Raw genomic sequence first — 16047 nt, 5'->3', positions numbered from 1 at the left:
GGGAAGAATGATTTTGCAGACAAGGTACATCTAATAGGATTTACAGTCACCATTAAGCTTACACATTATGACACCTATAAGAGAAATGCAAAACTCTACACACTTACAAGAATACTTATTCATCCTGCTGCTTTTCTGCTGAACTGGAGTCACTTGCTTAAATAATTGTGGATGTTGTGGCTCAAGAAAAGTCAGTGAGTACCTAAAATATAAAGGCCAGATCAACATTGCCACAGCCCTTTTAAAGTTTATAGTATTCCCATATGACCCAGAGAAGAAGCCTAAAGAAGCAAAAGGACAACAGGATTGCAAAATAAGAGAAGCCATTCAAAAACATCTTTAACTGATGCAAAACTTTCAATCGTTAATCAAACTTAAGTCGGAAAGAAAATAATAAAAGAAAGGAAAAATTCCGGTTACTTATAAAATCTTCTCTTTTAATGGAAATGAACTTTTAAAGCCTTTGAAATTCCCTGAAAAGACCACTTGAATTTAGCAAGAGAGAACTGAAAAAAAAATTTATTCAGAAGCTACATTTCCTTTTAGGAAGCATGGTCACAGAGGGCATTGTCAGCCCCCTAAAAGAAGGATTGCATCCTCTTTGTGTCATAAAACAGCTTTACTGCTTACAAGCACTTCTATTTCCAAGGATCCTACAGAAACTGTAGTTTTCATACTTAAAGTGTTATGCTGGAACTAATTTCTCCCTGCACTATACCAGTGTTCCCTTATAATCCCCCGGCATGTCTTCAGCAGTAACAGGGTGAGCTGGAAGGACAAGGAGAGCAAGTTTAGTTTCATCTCTTATTCAGCACTGACTTCTTTTTCTTTATGTTCCTTTCACTGGAATTGATTTTCCTAGCTCCTACTTGCAAAACTAAATCACTAAAGGATGGAGCTACAACTGGTAGTGTGAGTGAAAGGTGAATCAAATGTAACCATATTTTAGCTAATTTTAGTTCTGCTTTTGTTTCCAGCCACAATGCACTGTCCTTTTCTCATCCCAATGACCTCATCCTCACTCCCTAATGACTATGTACTCCTCTGGAAAGTTTCACTTTTCTTTTATCTCTTTTGACAAATTTAATAGGAGCATCATGACCTCAAATGAATGTTTCATTTCAAGATTATATTTTAACATTTCCAACTGACTCAAAAAATATGGTTAAAGAAAGACAGGTATATAGTTAAAGCCTGGTGCTTATGTTGATGTAGGTTTAGTTCCTGGCAGTGACACAGCCTTCTCTTGTGCAAATAATTGATAGTTACATTCCCTAAATATTACTCAAATTAAGTTCTTATCTTTCTCTGCAAAGAGCTCTTGTAATTTAGGATACAGTACTGATTAGCATCACAGAAGAGAAAAGAATCCATCTCAATCTTTCTGTCTTAATTTCCCTTCTGAATGTAGTGGTTAATTTGTACTTTTTAATTGGGAATCTTGCAAGTCAATCGTCACAGGTAAAAGTATCCCAATATGGCAAAAAGTAGCAGACAATAAAAAATTTTTTTTAGGAAATTATTCCCATCTGAAGTGTTGGCTGTAAGAAAACTACATGCTGGACTTTCACCAAAAGCATTCAGTCATGTGACCATGCTTAAAGTAACTTCTGGAGTAATACATGTCGTTGTACAGAAAAGTTCAATAACTGAAAGTCTAAAGAAGATTCAGGACTAAATAGGTACTAAACTGAATCTTTTTCATTCCTTGGGCTCTGTTGCTGCATCATTGTACAAGGCTGGATGCTTTTCCCTGGCAAAGCCCCTGGCAATGATGAGAGATCTTACTAGATAGAGCTCAGAGCACATTAGAGCAAACCCACCAAAGTTAATGGTATCAACAAGGAGTGAGCCAGGCCCTTACTGGCCTTACCTTCTTTTCCCTTCCTACTTTCTCTTCTATTGACACACTTTCAGAAGCATTAAGATTGGAAAAGACCTTCAAGATCATCGAGTCCGGCCTTTGACTGCGTACCACCTTGCTCACTGAACCATATCACAAAATGCCTGCAGGTTTTTTGAGCACTTCCAGGGATGGTGACTCCACCCTCAGTTGGATCAGTCTGTTCCAACACTTGACCACCCTTTTAGTCAAGAAATTTGTCCTGACATCCCACCTGAACCTCCCTTGGCACTACTTGAGGCCATTTCCCCTTTTCCTATCAATTTTTACTTGGAAGAAGTAAAAATCAACCAAACCTCATCTCCCTACAGCCTCATTACAGGTGGTTGTAGAGAGTCATAAGTCTCATTTTCTCCAGGCCAAACATTCCCAGCTCCCTGCCTGCTCCTCATCAGACTGGTGTCCCAGACCCTTCCCCAGCTCCGTGCCCTTCTCTGGACACCACCTCAAAGCCTTTCTTGAAGTGAGGGGCCCCAAACTGAGCACAGCACTCCAAGCAAGACCTCACCAGAACCAGGAACAGAGGGACCACCACTGCCCTGGTCCTGCTGACCACATTATTGATACAAGCCAGGATGTCCCTGGCCTTCTTGGCCACCTGTGCCCACTGCTGGCTCCATTTCAGCTGCTGTCAACCAGCACTTGTTTCTAATAAGGAAATGAAAATTTTCTGCCTCTCTGGTAGGTGACATTGGCCTGTGCCTAGCTAATTAATCCTCTTGTAAGAACTATTCTGTAGAAATAAAAATTAAAATTGTAACATGTGCCAATGCATGCACTCCTGGACAATGGGAAATGTATTAGATAGGACTTGGAACAGCCATTCCCACCTCCTGCCTCAAAACAGATGATGATGCCAGAATGCAAAAGCTAGAGTACCATGTTTGGCATTTGCTATTTGCTTTCATTTCTCAGCCTACAGCTGAGAAAGAGTAACTATAGAGCTAAAAATTCTGATTACAAAGGGCAGAGCAATGTACTGCAGGTTATGGGGTCAGTGGCATTAACCACGTACCAGTCATTCTGCTTCACACTGCACATCAGTATCCTCTTCTTCTTACCTCCTCCAAGGAATCTCATCACATCCATTCCCTGCAATCTCTTTAGAGGCCACTATGACAATATTCACTTACTGAACTTTAAAGTTGGCAGAAAAAGCAAGTGTTTAATACCAGCATGCTGAAAAGCCCTCTAAGGACAGTGGAAATCTTTCCACTGATTTTAGCAGACCTTGGATCAGGTTATATACAAGTAACTTCTGGCATCTGATTCATCAAGACATAATCCTGACTGCATTAATTTACCAGTGACTTCAGCAATGCTACAATTTCACCCTGTCATATGGTTTCATTGTTATTAGTTTGGTAATCCAAATAAAAGGCTGTTTTACACTGGTTTGGGATAAGAAGGATATGAAAGATTCTATCATGACTATTCCGACTTCCACCACACGCAAGGCTAAGCAGTAATTATTTCCTGTGAGAGCATGTATAAGAGGATGTATTTTCATTATGGATGAACGTCTTTATTATCATTGTCCTCCTCAATGTGCTTTAAGGGGCAATATTCAGATGTAGCAATGACCTACTAGATTCTAATTATCTTGTCCCAAACCCTGATCAACCTGCCTGTTCTTGCAATAGTGAATTTCTCTTCAGCAAAGCATTTCCCTTGCCAAAGTATATATTTTTTTGGCAGCATCCGGCACTTTCCAGCCCTGGAATCTGATGTAGGCTTGTGAATTGTGCTAGATCTGCAAGGATTTCATCCTCCAGAGCACTGATTTGGTGCAAAATAAGATATCATATTATTTCCCATTTTTTTTCCAGTTGTTTTTATTTCCTCAAAAAAATCTAAACACTGAAATTCCTGCTTCATCCGCCAGCACAACACTCAAAACTGTAGTGCTTTCTCTTCACACATTGCAAATGGCTTGGGAATTAATGTGTGAAGCATAATGGCTCTATCAAATGCTTAATACACTTGATGGCCTCCAAAACAGCTATTCCATAGCAAGAGCAGAGTACAGCACTCCTGTATGTGAGAAGAAAATGTTACAAGTGCTGTACTTTGGAAATAAGTTTATGGGAAGAGAAGAACTCCTTCCCAATTCTACAATGAAGGGAAAAATGTTTCTGAAAGGATATTTCTATAAGAAAAAAAAATTTATCTATGGGACAGACTAAATAAACACAGTCATAAAAATTACAAATTAAGGTCTTCTGGACAAAAAGCTACACTTGTCTCACTGACTTTAAAGAAGTGAAATAGTTATTTTACTCTGCATTTGAAATACCAAAGAGCTATCATCTTTTCAAAAGGTGAAGCTTATAAATCTCACTTATTCAGACAAAACACTCTGCGAAGTCCTGACAGATTTCTCTTATAGATCAATACTAACTGAGGGTCCATGTTTTCCCACTCTTACTTGCTAGGATTTCAGAGCAAAGAGCAAACATCTTCTTGCATTGGGCTCAGTAGTTAATACAATCTAGAATTCCACAAAGCAGTAGCTGTAATGCAATATCTCAATATTCACAAATGCAGATGCTTTCATAAAGATTTTACTTGTGCATACTGATAAAGCTTATCCTCTATTCTCATGCATATTAAATTAGATTTCAGAGCTAGGGCATCCATTCATTGAGCATTTATAAATGCTAATATATGCTCATTTTGATGAATACAAACAAAAATCAGTCTAAGCATAATAATTTTTTTGCATTAACAAAACATTGAAGGAAAATGGAAACTAAATATTAAATATTGTCACTTCAAAATGCCTGCAACTTATTTACATGAAAATCAGATTGCCTACTTTGCACATTTAAACCTTGAGGTATTTCTGGTAGGGGACTTTACAACAATCCCCAAGATTTGTTATTTGCTTGTTTGTTTATTTGCTTGTTTGTTTGTTGTAACACTTCATAGAAGTATCAAAACCCAGGCATTTCCTGCTGATTGAACATTGACTCATAATTTTTCAAATACAGATGAGAAATTCCAGAGCACCCTCAAGAAGTATTACCAATATAACACTAATCCATTTGTTCAAGATTACAAGGAGATGAAAAGTGATATCAACAGTCTCTTATTTTGCATATGAAGGCATTTATAATGCAAAAATAGACAGTACTAGACTAACATGCAGAATTTAGTCAAAGAGGTACAGGGATACATAATTAAACAGCACACTGGCTGGTATGTTCTTTAGAACAATTTGTCATATTTAATTGTTAAATTGGAAATGAAAGAACAGCTTTGTACTCCCACCAGGTGCATACATTCTGTGATTTAGGACAACTAGTTTTTAATGTAATTAATTTTCCTTAGTTCAGTTTCCTAGAAGAAGGTGTGCATGTATGCTAAGACTAGATCAATTAGCTGTATCTGTAGCTGATGAAAGAACACTATTTCCTTCAGAGGACAAGAATAAATTTAATTTCAAGCAAAGCATTCAATACAGGAAAAATTCACTCTCAATACACACCTGCCTGCTGATTTCACTGTCTTAAACTAGATCCCTAATTTTCAGAGACCAAAGATGGGCAAGATGAATCTGAAGCTCAGTATCCCTAGCCTTCTGTGCCACCATAAGGCACACAGCACATGCAACTCAAAACCTCTCCAACCACCAGCTCCCAGTCTGGATCTAGCACACAGGAGGTTCTTGTTCAATTACTGTGCTGTAATACAACAACACAAACTATCAGCCTGTTGTTCAGGCCAAGGAAAATCCTGTCTGACTGACCTGCTGCCTCACAGGATGCTCTCATACATCCTGATGCTGTAAACTGCTGTCAATGCTTCCAAATTGCACCTGACACCAACGTTCTGATGGAAACATTTTGAGTTTCTTGCTACAAGACTACAGCACTCTAATAAGTCAATGGTATTTCACCCTACTTTAAAAGCTGCAGTTGCAGCTAATACTAGATTAAGATTAAGTGCACTGTTTTTCAGATTTGTCATGTATTTCTGAATTACAGTCTACATGGCACTCAAGTTCTACTGCCTGGCTAAAAAGACACAACAGCAAATACAGAGTCACATAAAAGTTCCAGAACACATAACCCCAGTTCTTTCTTAGAGTCCTAGATGAGATTAGCTTTGCATTTATCCTGGGCTATTTCTCATGTAATTTCTGATTTTAATGCTATAACAGCAGATTATGGTTCTACACAGAATGTCTAGATAACTTGGCACTTGAAATTTCTGTAATCCATCTGCACCAGTTCTTCTCACATTGAAACCAGTGGTAGAGCAGATCCAGTGGCAGCAACAGGAGGATATTTTGGAGGGATGAAGAACAGAGAGAAACCAAGAGTAAACAAGTCCTGCTGAATTACTCCACTGACTTTGCATAATTTAAAGGGAAGTGCTGTTAGTGGAGAAGCCAGCTGTTTAACTATTGGAATCCTATACCTTGGACTGCTTTCAGGAGACATCACTGTGACTAGACTTTATATCTTCTTATTGTGCGCTGAAGGACACATCCACAGATTTGATAAAGCAGATTAAATAAGAGCCAAATATTCTATTAAGTAAACTTTGACCGATATGATATTAAATTCTTTTGAGCTAGCCACTGACAAAAAAGGAAAAAAAAACCTCCAAGGAAATCAGTGTACATCAGCAAAAAGGAATGCCCAGGACTGTTGTATGTCCACAGGCAGCACTTTGAAGGTTGAGTAAATAGAAGGAACTTTTGATAACAGCTGGAAGGCAGCACTCAAATTATGTCAGAAAGATGAGAAAGAACTATGCGGGTTCCCAGTATAGCAACACAGAAGGTCCAGTCCATACTGAAGGCAATACTATTAAAACAAAAATTAGGAGGAGAAATGACGTTTAAAATGCAGAACCACCTGCCATTTATTTGCCAATATGGACTCTCGTCTAGAAAGCAACTGAAGTGCTTAGTTATATCAGTCCTTATGCAGGAGAGCACTCAGGCATGTGCTCACTGTTTAATAAGTGATTTAATCCAGCACACCACATAGGAGCTTGAACATTTGCCTAGATCTAAGTGCATACTTTGTTAACTTGATGAACTGGGACCATCTGACCCTGCAGTCCTGCCAGAACAGATGGGCTCAACAGTGATAACATCTGTAGAAGTGGTGGTATCTCCTTGTAATTCTTTATCTCATCTTTCTCTGTGATAGCATCTCTGTATACTGCAGCACTTAAGAGGTCAGCGACAATTTAAAATCTATTGCTTAAAAATTACTTTAGTCATCAGATACTTCTCAATTATGTTTGTGGATCATGATTACTGAAAAGGAGTATTTTTTCTGTTAATTTTCTCTCTCTGTTGTACAGCACTTTAGGCAATATCACTTTCTACATCACACAAATTTTAAGTATACTTGATCGCTTTGGTTTTTTGAAAGCCTTGGGAAAACATTTCTTGAAATAAAAAAATCCAACTTCTCAATACTAATGTTATCTTTATATAAAGGATGAGCATTTATTATGCCATATGATGCATTCATATTTAAACCTACAAATGAGTAAATGTCATGTTTCGTAGCTGAAATCATCACTGGTGTGACAGAGATTCCAATCCCATCTTGTTATGTCCCATACAAGCTTTCAGAAGAGCTATTAGACATTATATAATCCTTCATAAAATTATTATTCTGTAAGAAAAATACAGAGATATCTTTGTGTGAAGCAAAAAGACATCTTTGGTCTGGCCACTCTAAAATGATTTTGATGTACTCCAAGATTTCCACAAGAAAGATTCCAGGATTCAGGATTTGTATTAACTATTTATGAGTATTTATGATAGTGTGGGAAAATATTGCTACTGATTACTAAATAAAGCAGGCAGCAGGAATAGGTTAGCAAAGGTACTTTGTCAGCTTTATAAATGAATAAATTTGGACATTGAACGGTAAAATAACTTGAGCAGAAGCTTACTTAAGAAGGGCTTACTTGCTTATAAAATTTGACAGACTGATAAAAGAAAGGGAAGGTTAACTTATCAGTTCTTGTACCTACAGTTCAGTTGGATCTGGCACCTGCATATCCAGGAACAGAATTTGCCGTCCCATGCTTTAAATGGGAACAAGACTGAATGTGGCACAGCTGCGGATGTACTGCAAAGTCATGACACTCCACACTTTATCAGGAGTGCTCAATTTCAAAAGTATCAGGCTAAAATTTATGAATATTGGGCTAAAACAACCAGATTGGCAGATTTCAGGAAAAATCTCCAGGTAGAAGCTTGTATTTCATATTATAACTCAGTGAGGGAAGATAAACTGGGGGAAAAAACCAAACAAACAAAACCAAACCAAACAAAAAAAAATCAACCAAACCAAATTCCACATCTTAGTATTTGTAGTACTTTTCAGTGATACACATAAAACACAAACCAAAATATCACTGTAATCTACTCCTGGCTTGCTGTACTGTTTAGTCTTATGAAACAAATAATTTAGCAGGCTATGTACAATATAGAGGCCTCCAGTGGATTGCAATATACTAAGTAAGCATGTTTTTCTTTTTGCTTAATTTATAGTCCCTGGGGGGAAAAAAGACATTTAAAAACTCTGTTTCCTGGGTTTACAAAGCTCATAGGGATAGTTAGTTCTTAGCTAGCTGAATTGCTGGCTAAAATGTGAGACACACTGTACCACTAGAGGTCTTTTCATTTGCAAATATTCTAAGGCCTCAAGGGTTCCTCATCAGTGGACACATGTTTAAATTACAGGGAACAGTAAAATGTAGTGCTGTCTTTTCAAATTGACAACTGCAGGACAAACACAGGGATATCAACCTAGACTTTGCTGTATAAGCATCAGGGGAAACAAGTTCCCAAAGAGAAACTGAATATTCATCTTTTTTGATAGCCTTATCCTTTATTTAACTTGAGTAATTCTTAAAACGTAAACTCTTGCCAAACTCTGTGAATAACAGATTTTTGGTCTCAGTGATATAACTGAGAAGGAGAAGAGAAAAAAAAAGGCAAGAAAAGAAATTGGTAGAGCTGACTGAATTGAGTTACTTCATATTTTGGCTCTTGGCATGCTTGTCTTTTTTTTTTCCATATTTTTCATTTCTTAACCAATGTGGATCATTCTGTAAATGGAAACATTTAGTGCTGAAAATGTCAAAACAAAACACTTAATCTTTTCAGAATTTTACTGTCTAAAATCAAATTCTATCAGAATTTTAAAATAGATGTAGTAAGTAAGCAGCTACTTACTTTTTGTGAATTTACTGTTCCTTCATTGCTAGCTTGACATAACAGGGCAACTGCACATCTGACTTGGTCGTGTACAAACAATCCCAGAAAATAATAGGTCTTTAATCTCTATGTAGGACAGCAGAGAATTCAGCAGTTACTAAGGCAATCATAAACCACAGGAGGAAAGAAACCAAAAATATAAGTGTGTAAGAGTTGTGTGAATGAAAATGTTGGCCTTTACTGGAGCTGAGTGAAAAATGAAAAATATTTGCCAATTAAGTATTTTCCATAGATAGCTGGTGCAAATGCAAAGCACAAGAAAGCCATGCAATATCAGTCCCATTTCCTATCTTGTGCAAATCTATGGAATATAAAAATCTTCCACTTTTATCTGTTCCATCAACCTTCCTGTTTCATCCTTTGTTGCTTTGATTTCTGCTTCCTACTTTTGAGTTTGCAGACCTTACGGCCCCCGTGCAGTGATACACAGTATTTCCCCTTTGGAACACACTCTGACTGCAACAGTACCTTGGTGTAGCCTTTTTTATTAGGAAATACTTGCCTACCACACAGTCGTGATCCATGGTTTTTACACATCAGCTACCTCAGCTGGCTCAACAATCAGTTTTCATGCAGAAGCTAAAAGGTAAATTTCCTTTGTAAGGTGTCCAAATGTCAGATTTCAGCTTCCTCCCTCTCCATTTTTGAGGCTAACGCAGTTCAATAAAATATTTTAATAATACTTTCCTAAGACATAGATTTGCTCAAATGCTTAAATAGCAACCACACGTAGAGATTAAAGCTGTCCCTTTCCAGGAATATCTGGAAAGCAATATTCAAAGGCAGCCTCTACAATGGCCATTGGTGATTCAGTTAACATAATACACCTCGACAATATGACTGCTCCTGAGACCTTTGCATTTCCTTTCTAACCTAAAAACTTCCCCTTTGTGTTTTGAACAGGCAAGCCCACGGGGTATGGATCCAGCAGTAGACGCTTACACCACAAGGGAATAGTGGATGAATGCTGCTTCCAGAGCTGTGACCTGAGGAGGCTGGAGATGTATTGTGCTCCAATAAAGCCGCCCAAGTCCGCGCGGTCCGTACGCGCCCAGCGCCACACCGACATGCCAAAAGCACAAAAGGTAGGTCAGGCTGGCAAAAATTCCCAATGAGCAAACAACAACCAAACCAGACCAACAAAAAAAAAGAACCAACCAAAAAACCCCTAGGTATTTTAGGGAAGGAAAATTATATCAAGGCTGGTAACATAGATAACAATTGGTGTGTTCTGCCTGCTAGATTTAGTGGAACTTTGGAAAATAGTTGCCAAGGTGGGAAATAAGTGGGAAGTGGTGTGTTCCATCTCATCTCTTAGAACACTGAATAAGACACGGAATTGCTAAACCAAAAGTTGTGAGGTCTTATCCTGCCATAGGGTAGTGAGTGACAAGAATCTACATCATCCAATCATGAATACCACCTAGCACTTCTTTCAAAAGAGAAACTAAACACTGAATATTTAACAACTCGTCTATCCAGAATCTCTTCACTCATCCTCCCCTTTTAGGTAAAGGTAGGGTGGGTGCTCAAGAAGGAAATCAGACATTCTGCTATTCATTTTACATTTAAATTAACAATTATTTGTTTCATTATTTTTGCCCATTTTTTATATTTATCAGAACTAAATTAAATAGATAGTCACTGCAATTATTGCATACTTGATTTTAACTATTTAAAGTTCAATATACATATATTCTCCAAGCCACTTCCAATATTGATTGATATTATTTATAGAGTTGTGGAGTTCTGAGTATCCAGTTTTTTGTTCCTCTGACACGAGATGTACTGTATATATGTGTACTGTATGCATCAGCAAAGCCTATAGCTCAGAAAACCCATCTCAGACTAGGCTACAATTAAGCTCATGTTCAATTGTCTCTCCTGTTTGAGGTCTGAACATCTGTTTTACATATTATCTGTCTTCTGCTGTAAGTCCCCCATGATTTATTTTATTACTGCTGACCCTGTCTGTCCTACACATGTTGGCACCACTCCTGCAGTTATCTGAAAATTTTTGCTCATAAGACCTGGAACCTAAGATTTCATAGGAAGTCAGGAAACCAGTGCTGTATATTAAAATCCTTAATATCAACTTTATGAAAAGAACTATTGTAATCATTCCAGCATCCATTCTTTTCCAGAAGTCAATTCACAGAATAGAATCCTTTCCCCTTCCTTCCTCAAGAGTTTTCCAAAAATCAGTGTACGTATGATCCTTCCTGAGAAGCATCACCTTGAGACCTCAAAGGGCACACAGGGCAACAAGTGAAGACTTCTTCAGGTGGAGCTCAACTGCAGACAAGAAACCCCCGGTTTAGGTTCAATGCTGTCCAAGCACACATAAACTTAAGGAAAGCTGGAGAGAAGAAAACAGGCTTGGCCAGGAATCAGTGTGCTCCTTCCCATGCTTGTTGCTAAGGCGATGGGTAAAACATTGGAGTAAAGGAGACAAGATACCTGCCAGCTCTTTGATGAATCTCCACACCACTTTCCTTGGAGGACTAAGGAATGATGTCATCTTTAGGCAGCTGTTCTCTTCCCTGTTTAAAACCTAGGCAGGAGAGCACTATCTTTTGCAGGCAGGAAGGACCTTGTATCTTTCTGTAGCATCAGGGGAGGTAGCACTCAGGGGAGGGGTACTGGAAGAAGGAAAAAAATAAAAGGGAGTATGTAATTGAGTAATTGAGAGAGCATAGCTACTGAAGAAATCATCCTGGAAATTAAAAAGGGAAAAAAATCAAGAGGTGAAAAGGGCAGTAACAGGACAATGAGGACCACAAGAGAAAAAAAGGGTGAGGGAATTAGATCAAAGAGGTCAAGAAGATGTAAAATATTGCAAAAGTGAATAAACCAACATGTATCCCAAATAATGATGGAATTTTTAAAAAATGTGAGACAAAATTAAATTAGAAATAAATTAATATTAAAGAAAACACCTTTAAGGAAACTGTACTTGAAAAGGAGCATGTTGAAAAGAATAAAAGAAATCATAAATGCTTCTCAATAGGAACTTGGCAATAAAACAACAAATCTGATGGGAAATACAAACAAATATTCATTTTTATCTGTGGATGAAGTAAATTAGTTTGAGGAAATGAAAATACAGAACAGGTAGGAGAAACCATTATTCAGATTTCTGATAGATAAAAGGAAAGTACGCTGGAGGAAAGAGAAGTGGAATTCAGGAGGATAAACCAGTACATATCCTCATTTAATTTTTTTCTTTCTCTTTTCTTTTTTGAAGTCAGTTGAACATGCCACCATTAAGTAAGGCAACTGTGTTCAAACTTTTTTTGTACACACTCTTCCAGGATGAATTTATTGACCTAGTTCATAGTGTTGATATGCCACTGATTTTAACTAAAATAATAGATATGCTTTAAGGTCAAATTATTTTTCTGTTAAAACAATGTTTCTCTCAATATGATATGCTATATATGAGATCTATATCTTCTTCATAGAAATTTAATATATGTAGACATACCTATTATATATAAGATTATATATATACAGCATCTTCACAATTTTCACATTTAGATGCACAATGTAAGGTAAGACTAGGTACAATATATAAGAGGTTGTACAGTTCCTTTCAGATTTCATGGAGAATCAGTTTCTCATGCATTTCATACATTGGATAGTCTTTGTTCATCATCTCCTCAATCTTTTTAAATGACAAATCCAGGACTTGGGGTTTTGTTTTAGGGTTTCTAGTGCTTAAGTGGTCTATTTCCCGAGTTTCTTGTGCAGATGGTTTCTGCTAGGCACAATTTGGCAGATGATCTTAGTTCAGTGGAGTAGGGATCTTTTATTTACAGTTTCAGTATTTCTGCTGGAAAGCAAAGTAATGGTTTCTCCTAGTTTTACACTATATTTAGAGTTTTAAAGTGCAAAACAAGAGCAAAAAAGGGAGTGTAAGTCCTGTCTTGGGTGTCATGGTACCATCCAGCTTTTCTTTTGTTTGTTTCTTTCTCTTCTGAAATATGCTTAAAGTTTAGTCAATTATCCTTAAGTGAATTAAATTTTAACAGCAACTTGGGAAACTATTGAGTAGCTCTTTGAAACACAACTGTCCTACCAAAGGAAACAACTGAGTAATTTCCACAACTGTACACATGAGGGAAGACTGTGACCTTTTCCAATGAAGCAGTGTCACAGAAAAAATGTCACAAAGTTCTTCTAAGTTCAAAATTACAAGGTACCTTGAAAATTACTACTAAATGTGAAGGTGGGGCTGATTTTAAAATCCAGTGAAAAAGAACCATACAATCATTTAGGTAGGAAAAGAACTCTAAGAACATTGAGTCCAGCCATTAACTCAGCACTGCCAAGTCCACCAGTAAACCATGTCTGCAAGTGCCATATCTACATATATTTTAAATGACTGCAGGGATAATCACTCCACAACTTCATTAGGCAGCCTTTTACAGTGCTTGACAATGTTTTCTGTGATAAAAGTTTTCCTGCCATCCCATCTACACCAGCCCTGGCCCAACCTGAACTTGTTCATGAGCATGGTGCCATATCATCCCATTGCAACCTGAGCAAAATGGCAAAAGAAGTGTATATCTAGATGTAATTTTGCTCTTCCTCAGATTTACAGTCCTTTTTCTTCTTTAGGCCTCATATGTGAAAAATACACATAAATATATATACCAACAAAGTATGAATAGGAGGTGGATTTTCTCAAAAATACTTTTCATATATTATCTAATCCTCAAAATTTAAATAAATACTGAGTGGGAGAGAGAAACTCTAAGAGAGAATACTAAGAGAGACAGGGAAAAGACACTGGTATTTTTAGTTTAAGGAAATGCCATTAAGAAAACAGAAAAAGTATTGCATTATTTCTCATTAATTTTTCTAAGACTGGCAGATTCTTTTGTAATTGGCTCAGTATCAACTCAGATACATTCACAGGCCAAAATATGCACCACGGCACCAATCCTAATTTCTGTTGAAGCCACGCCACAGTACCAAGCCAATGAGTGAACTTTTAGGTGTAACAGATAGAAGGACTTGGCCTTTTCAGAGAATTTTCTTCTCCCATTGCTTGCTTTGCAGCCCTGTTTTTATGTCAGTGATCACACTGCCCACAGAACTAGAAAGCTTTCAGAGACCCCAGAGAATTCATAGCTAAGGTATCATGCCTGTTACTACAAACATTAGACTTTCCATTTATTACCAATAGAGCAAGAGTACTTTCAATGCCAATATGAGGTTTGAATGTCTGCCCTAATGGGATAAGAATGCTGCTGCTTGCTTCCCAGTACCCTTCCAGCTCAGTCAAATGACCATTACTGAGGCAGTTGTTATCTGACTGCTAACAATGCCTTTTCCCCAAAGATCCACACTGAAGGTGGTGGGCTAGAAGTCTGCTTCCCTGTACTTTAGCTGACTTATAAGTTGATCACATTCTGCATCTCTCATCTTAAAATTATTATTGTCTTTCTGTGGCTCTGAATATCAGCTCAGAGCAGTTTTATTTCCAATTATCTTCTTCTCAAAGACTTGAGAAACAAACCAAACTTTTCTACACCAGCACAAATGCAGGTCTGAGAACCTAATTCAGGCATTCACACCTGGTTTTGGAGTCTGTGGGGTTTTTTTCCCCCAGTGGTCTCAGTATTTCATACTTGAAAAGAATGTGTTATGTGGGTAGAAGCATTTTCTGGCATGCATGCTACCACCAGTACACTTATTGGTAGTTATGTATCAAGATGCTGATTCTGGAGAAGGAAGTCTTCTAAAAGCAATCTGCCATCTTCCTTCAATTTCAAAGCTAGTTGTATCATGACAACTCTTTTTCCACCTACATGTCATTATTAAAATCTGTAAGGGAAACACTCCCGCATCTTAGTACCTGCTTCATTTGAATGACAAAGCCATTTTAATGTCAGACAACAACAGTAGCAGAGAGATTCTATATTTTCGTTTTGGAAACATAGAGTTAATTTTCAACCTAAATAGACTTTGAAAGTCACTGCAATGCAAAATAGCTGTTGCTTCATTTTAAGGCTCTCACTGTCTATTTTATAGATCAAGAGTTTGTAATCTTTAAAATAGATATGACTTTTGGAAATAAAATGAAGCATAGCACTTTTCCTATATGCTGGTAAACTCTATTCAAGGAGGAGCACCTAGGGTCAGCACTGAGGAGAATATTTTGTTTTGTTGCTGTGTAGAAAAAAAAATGGGCATATGAGAAAAGAAATTCCTGTTTTCTTAGCTCATTGTAACCAATATAAGCACTGGTAGAATAAGACAGGATCCCTAGTGTTGGCAGACTCCTGTGAAATTCTTCAATGATGATTTTAATCTGTGAAAATTTAAGGGTTCACCCAGAATGAGTTTTTCAGGGTGAAAACTAATGTATAACTTAGGAAAAAGTGAAGGCAGCAAAGGTCATTTTGGAAAAGCTGGAAGAGAAACAGGCAATGAAAAGAAAAATATATTCTAATTTAAGGATAAGCAGAATTCTGTTGACATTTCTGATTCTGTATTTGATTGATGCTATTCTACAGCAATATTAGCAAAACTGGATGAGGACAAGCCAGTTTCCTTCTGAACTGTTCACAGAAAGAGTGACTAGATGATTAATCTAGTCTATAATGGCATATTCCTAACAAAAACATTTCTTCATTATGACTATTTTGCTGTTAACAACTTTGGCTTGTCAGTGTTGATAAATCCTAGTTTGGCTCAATGTTTTATACTTGGTGGTGGTATAATTAAGTTAACAATTACTACTACTGCCTAATTTTTGTTTTACATACTTAAAATAATAATTTCTCTCATATCCATCAGAAGCCCAACACAAATCCAGTGAAAATTAATAAGGTCTCTATGAGTTCAAGTTTTGAGATCCTTTGAAAGTTTC

General features: G+C 37.2%; 1 protein-coding gene across 1 annotated transcript in view; it reads left to right on the top strand.

Moving 5' to 3' along the window:
• The window catches only part of IGF1 (insulin like growth factor 1), a 54755-nt gene that overhangs the window by 29316 nt on the left and 9392 nt on the right, over positions 1–16047 (top strand). The window contains exon 3 of the mRNA XM_038154406.1: positions 10068–10249. Within this exon, the coding sequence (XP_038010334.1) occupies positions 10068–10249 (182 nt within the window). The remainder of the gene's footprint in view (positions 1–10067; positions 10250–16047) is intronic.

Source organism: Motacilla alba, chromosome 1A (genome assembly GCF_015832195.1).
Source record: "Motacilla alba alba isolate MOTALB_02 chromosome 1A, Motacilla_alba_V1.0_pri, whole genome shotgun sequence".
NCBI lineage: Eukaryota > Metazoa > Chordata > Aves > Passeriformes > Motacillidae > Motacilla > Motacilla alba.
Note: the sequence above shows the minus strand (reverse complement) of the source record. Positions and strands in the feature narration are given on the sequence as shown.